We start from the raw sequence: 6,581 nt of genomic DNA, 5'->3' as shown, positions 1-6,581 counted from the left end.
TGAGAGGAAGCATACATGTACCCACTGCTGCATGCATGCATGCATGCATGCTTACAGATAGTCTTACAATCAATGAGAGCAACTTCAAAATTTACAAGTCATGGATTCTGTATCACGTTCTCCTGAAATGTTGAGACTACTAAATCCTAGCCATCATGACTGGACAGGGCGCATAGTCAACCAACGTCTATCTATGAACATTGAAATATGCAAAAGAAAACAAAAGATCTCAATGAATTCATATCATGTTGCTCTATATTGGTGGCTTTCGTTACTTCAAAGAGGATACTGTGCATTATTACAAACCTTTAATTCATTGAACAATTGAAGGAGATTCAACATTTTAAAACTCGTGCAAGTGGATTTTTTGCACCACTTTTTGCCCAGTACCTCACTTGAAGCACCTGAAGGAGAATTTGGGGTGTTGTGGAACCTTTAGTTCCCGTTGTATACTATGATTTTCGGGCAACGAATTAAAATCCCAATCGATCATTTTCAAACTCATGCAAAAGGGTTCTTTGTACAGCTGCTTCCATTGGGCGAATTTGGTATCATTAAAGTAGCCCATTATGTGAACATTGAATTGAGGGGAGAGACATTTCCGAAAGCAGAATTTTCACTCCCAACTTTTGTATGAAAACCAAGAGATGCCTTAGCTTGGCTTCACTAGTAAAGCTTACAGTCCTGAAAACAATATTATCCCTAATATTTCAGTAGTTCACAAGGTAGGTCACACTTTTCAAAAAACATGGGACTATGCTTTAGCCAGACATTTAACACTCAACATGCAACCTTATGCCAAGCTTACAGTCCTGAAAATAATATTATCCCTAATATTTCAGTAGTTCACAAGGTAGGTCACACTTTTCAAAAAACATGGGACTATGCTTTAGCCAGACATTTAACACTCAATATGCAACCTTATGCCAAGCATACACAATGAGACCTAATTTTATACCCGCAAAGGAAACCTTATGATAGAAATTGACATGGCTTAACATGCTCAAAATGTCCCAATGTTTCTCATTAACAATGCCAGGTTGGTCATATGACCCTAGAATACTTTGCCCTTGCCTGCCTTGCCCTTGCCCGCCTTGCCCTTGCCAGCCTTGCCGCCTCTTTGCTTACCTTGATTGAAGGTCTTCCCCTTCTTTTGTTTCTTTGCTAGAGCAGGGATACCCTTTCTACCAGGCTTACCTGCACCATGTGATCTTTTGTCCTTTTTCATCCTGCGATCTACTATGGTTTTACCTTTCCGAACATTAGTCCCCATACCTTTTTTTGCCACTACCAGCTCCTTCTTCGGTCTATTGGTGGAGGTAGCTTTCTTATACAACCTCTCCATCATTTTCTTTTTAGAATGAGCAGATATATCTGGTTGGTCCGCTATTGCACTCACCTTTGGCTTAATACCCTCCAGCTTCTTTAAAGCCCTTCGTTTTTTCCGAGCCTTCGCTTCGGCAACTTTCTTGACAGGCCGTGTATTGATGGCACGGAACTGAGCTTTCATGGCTTCAACCTCATCCTTTGTGACAGGCTTGATCAGTTGGGAGTGTCTCTTCTCATCATCAACAAACCAATCAGGTAGCCCTTCATCATTGAATGTGTATCTGTTATATCCATCATCCAGTATATCCTCCCTGCTCTTCTTGCGAAGCATCTTCTTGGCATATGCTAAGATCTCAGCCTTTGAATCCGTGTCATAAACTTCATCATCTGAAGATGAATCAGATCCACTCGCCTCCACAGGAACCACTTCAAAGTCTTCCTGAGCAGCAGTTTTTGTGGCTATGGGTGCCTGCACTGATTCATTTCCTAATTTTTTACTGGAAAAACTCTTTTTTGATTTAGATTTTCCAAGATCATCGCCATTCTCAACATTTGCTGCCTCAAATCCTGCAAAAACATCCTGACTGAACCATTGCCTTGCAAGCTGCTCCCTTGAGGGTTTATCATCAACAGCTAGAGGCATAACCAAAGGGTTAGACACATTATCAATTTCAGCAGCTTCATCACTAGACAAATCCTCTCCTGCCCTTGAAATTGTTTCTGGAACCTCATCTTCCTGTGACAAACAGTGTGCACAGTAAGTCACAATATCTTGCAGAAAAGCACAGCAGACGAGCATGAAAACATCATTATGGTTGACACAAACAGGGCCACAGGCAGACCACAGCAACTTACCTGCCACAGTTCCTTGCCAGCATTAGTCAGTTTCGCCCTCTTTCTACGCTTGGTACTCCCATCTGTTGCTTTTCTGTACCGTTGATATGCACGCTCCAAGTATTCTTCAAGTTCTGCATCATATCTCTGTTTTTCTGTATCAGAATCAAGGTCACTGTCATCAGGCTTTGATTCCTTTACTGAAGAAGTACCATTCAGAAATTCAGTTTCGCTGTCCTCTTCATCCGAAGATCCTGCAGACTCCACTGCTTCTAAATCCTTCTTGCCCTGGAACATTGAGGCTGTTTTCTTTCTCTCTCTCTCTCTCTCTCTCTCTCTCTCTCTCTCTCTCTCTCTCTCTCTCTACACACACACACTCACTCACACAGACATCCCCAAATCCTCTAAATTTTATTTGTTCAGCAATACTGAAGTGAGAAATGCCTGCACACATCAAGGTCCCACATGCACACAATCACCCACCCACATAGGTCCTGTGCAAACACAACACACACATTCACACAATAAACATCGATTCAGTAGTACAAAGCTCCAACGTGTTGTATTCCTTTCACACAACTCACATACCTTGACTACAAACCAAGCTATGCAAACCCTTCAAGCTGCTCCATGTAAACCTCCTTTTAAGTCCTTGTTGATCTGAAGTTCACAAGCCATCTTCCCATGGCTGGAAGAGCCAGGAATGTGCACTACCATAATCATTCTAGCCATTGGAATAGAGGTCTCCTCTTAATTTAAAGATTCAAACCGTTTTGAATGTGCCTTAACCAGCTACCTAAATGGCCTGACTGGATGTGTAGCGCTACTAGTGCTACGACTACATTAAAAAAGATATGAGTGGCGGAAGACAAGCAAACACAAAAACACGCTAATTGTCACGTGCATCACCCATGTGAGTGCCATGTGGACATGCTTCCTATTTGCAGCAGCTTTCTAGGCAGAGTATGGCCTGATTTGGGCAGTTTTGGGAGCCCAATAGGTGTCTGGAGGTGCCCAAGACATGGACCAATAGTTGTATTCAGGTGCACTGGCTGACCTGAATACAACTTGCTATCGCTTTCCTATATAAAGGCAGTTCAACGGTCATTCATAAGCATTCACATATAGAGGTTTCCAAGCCAAGACCAAGGACTAGGGAACCAAGACCAAGGGCAACAGCAACCAAGGCATCTGGATCAACACAGAAGAAGCGAATCAGCAAGTCATTTTTATGCATCAGTAGATAGTGACAGAATTGAAGGTAGCAAGCAGAAGCAAAGGAGAGACTTGGAGCCGCCAACAATGATCCAACACTTAGAGCAAAATGATGAATGAATTAAATGGCAAAAATCATGTTCTTATATATAACACAAATAGCCAAGTCGGCCAGTAGAAGAAATCCACGACTTGTGAAAATACCTACAACTGAAAAAAATGCCTAAGAATGTGGGAAAAATACCCATGACTAAGTAAAATACATCAAATAAATATGCTGCAATAAATGGGATAAATGCTGGAGATGAACAGAGTCCAACATCTCCTCTCAACTCCACGTGGACCGACTACGGGTCAAGAGCTAATCAATAGAATCTGGAGGAAGAGGTTTAGTGAGGAGGTCAGCTAGGTTGTTGTCACATGCACTCTGCACTGTAGTGCATGGTGACAAGATGGCTCATCATCAGTGCTTCATTGTTCAACAATAGGACCCTTTAGGACATGAAAATGTCGTATGCCGGGGCCCCATTGTAATCCTCAATCCAGGATATGTCAGGCACGAGCTACATAGGTCATTCCTCATGAGGCCTTAAGAGTGTCAGTCAATCAGTCAAGTCCCTTAACCCACTTGGAGAGAATCATTCATGCATGTAGAGTCAGTAGAAACCTTAGGGTTTGCATTAGAAAGCATTCTGCATTTGCATAGCATTCATCCCATATGCATATACACCATTGCTGAAGCCTTAGAATATTATTCAGCATTATTCCACATTTTTACCATATTTATGAGCATTATTTCAGCATTATTATCATTATATTCAGCATTTATCACATGATATCTAGTCATGTAGCTTTAGGCATGCAGTCGGCCAGCTCTGTAGCCAGCCGACCGAACATCAAACTCATATAAATAGCATCGCTTTGCTTCATTCCATCATGTCTCATCAATCAAAGATAACCGATTCAGTCCTCATCACTTGGGAGCATCATCGCTTGAGCATATAGGCATTCATCATCAACAAACGCATCATCCAGCATTCAGCCAAGGAGATAACGCTTCAGCCCCTTGCGTTTTGAGCCTAAAGCAGAATTCAGCATACATTCACTGCATCGTTTGCTCCAGCCATCAGGTGAAGGTAAACGCAGCTTGTTCATTCATTCATAGTGCATATTCACAACCTAGAACAGTCCCAAAGCAGCCCATCTCTCAGCCACAGTTTGCAAACTTCCTACATGTCAAAACCCCATAGGATCACCTCGTAGAACGCTCCTGGTAAAAGACTCGAAACCTGCAATTTGCAAACAAACCAAGCAAATGTGAAGGGGGTGCAAGCCTAACTCACCTCCCAACCTTGACAGCCGTGGGCAAGCCCACAAGTCTTGGTTGTCCCCACCGAGCCACGAGTTGAGCTAACTAGATGGACGTACCGACCAATCTCTACCTCGTGACGCCCCACACCGCCACGAAGCTGCCCTCGCGGGCCTCAAGGCTACTGCCGGCCTCAGCTGCATAAAGCAAGTGTACGTCTGCACTAGAACCAAGCTCTTGACCATAGAGCTCTCACAAAGACACGCGAGACTCTATGAACTAATGACTAACCTTGGCTACCCTTTTATAGGCTCTTGGCCGGTCATCGGGCGTCCACACTTGGGCGCCTGCCCGTCCATACTTAGATGCCCGCCCGTTAGTCTATCCCTAACTCAGCTCGCCAATCAGCCTGCCTAGCTCCAAGCTTCCCCAAACCTCGAAGCTAGTCTTGTGTGCGTGTAGCACAAGGTAGATACACACTCTGCACATGACATACTCCCCTTCCTCTAAGAGCTCACTCCTGAGCTCACTAGAAAGCCAGGGTAATCCCTCTTAAGGGTAGTCAATGTCTCGCATGTAGCGTCCTCCTCAACACGATCCTTCAACTTGATCTTGTATTCCCTTATAAGTGTATTACGCAATCGTCTTTCACGAAATCCAAGAATCTTTTCAGGTTCGTGTGGAACAAATGTCATGCCCTCGACATCTATAATTTCTTGAGGAGTAACTAACTGGTCTGTTCCACCCAGTACTTCCTTAAAACTACTGACATGAAATACAGGATGAACTTTCACATGAGAAGGCAAATCAAATTCATATACGACTGAACCAATCCATCGTGTAATACGAAATGGTCCACAGTATCTAGGGGATAATTTCGGAGATCGACCTGTCCGTAAAGTCTCGGAATCTTTCGGAGCTCGCAAATACACCATCGTTCCTTCAGAGAACTCTCTGGGTGAACGATGTCTATTAGAATAAAATCTGTCTCTCTGTCTTCAGCACTTCTAATAGATTCCTTCGCAACTTGTAACATTTCTTCCATATCTTGCAAAAAATTACGTGCTGCATCATGCTGAAGTCCTAAAAATCCAACTGTAACAGGTGATCTAGGTTGAAAACCATACATAAGCATGAAAGGACTAAAACTTGTACTCGTATGCTTAGTACTATTATATGCAAATTCTAACATAGGAAGATAATCCTCCCATGAACTCTGTCTTTTGGAGACATATGCACAAAGCATATTCTCCAAAATCTGATTAACTCTTTCCGTCTGGCCATCAGATTGAGGATGATATGAGGAACTCAAATTCAAAGTTGTTTCCAACTTCTCAAAAACAAGCCTCCAAAAGTCACTTGTAAACTTAGAGTCCCTATCACTCACTATGTGCTGCAGTAACCCATACAGTCTAAACAATTGCTCGATAAACTGCCTTGCTAATTGCATAGTTGTAATGGTCTTCCGTGTCGATGAAAATCTAGCCATTTTTCTCAAGCGATCCACCACAACCCGAATAGAATCGTGGCCTTGACATGTTCGTGGCAATCCAATAATAAAATCCATGGAAATACTTTCCCATTTATTACCTAGGATTTGCAAAGGATGCAACAACCCAGCCTGTCTAAAGCGTTCAGCTTTATTTGCTTGACAAACTTGACACTTGAGAACATAATCTTCTACATACCCTTTCATCTTTGGCCAATGAAAAGTGTATTTTACTAACGATAATGTCCTGTGTACCCCAGGGTGTCCAACAGAAGGAGCGTCGTCTCGTGACACTCCTTATGAATCTTGGACCTAATGTCCGAGATCTGTTGTACACAAATTTTGTCATTACGAAATAGTAAACCATTCCGAATCATCCATTGGCCTCCTGCAGCCTGAATGGTA

General features: G+C 42.8%; 1 protein-coding gene across 1 annotated transcript in view; it reads right to left on the bottom strand.

Moving 5' to 3' along the window:
* Positions 1–950: 950 nt before the first annotated feature.
* The window catches only part of LOC147639889 (FtsJ-like methyltransferase family protein), a 79,968-nt gene continuing 74,337 nt past the window's right edge, over positions 951–6,581 (bottom strand). Inside the window, exons 9-10 of the mRNA XM_086775048.1 lie at positions 2,185–2,451; positions 951–2,065 (exon numbers count right to left, since the gene is read on the bottom strand). Coding sequence (XP_086631174.1) covers positions 1,055–2,065; positions 2,185–2,451 — 1,278 coding nt within the window. The 3' untranslated portion in view covers positions 951–1,054. The remainder of the gene's footprint in view (positions 2,066–2,184; positions 2,452–6,581) is intronic.

The sequence above is a fragment of the Cibotium barometz genome, chromosome 3 (assembly GCF_041138505.1).
Source record: "Cibotium barometz isolate CiBa-2024 chromosome 3, ASM4113850v1, whole genome shotgun sequence".
Taxonomy (NCBI): domain Eukaryota; kingdom Viridiplantae; phylum Streptophyta; class Polypodiopsida; order Cyatheales; family Cibotiaceae; genus Cibotium; species Cibotium barometz.
This window is presented reverse-complemented; position numbering and strand designations above follow the sequence as displayed.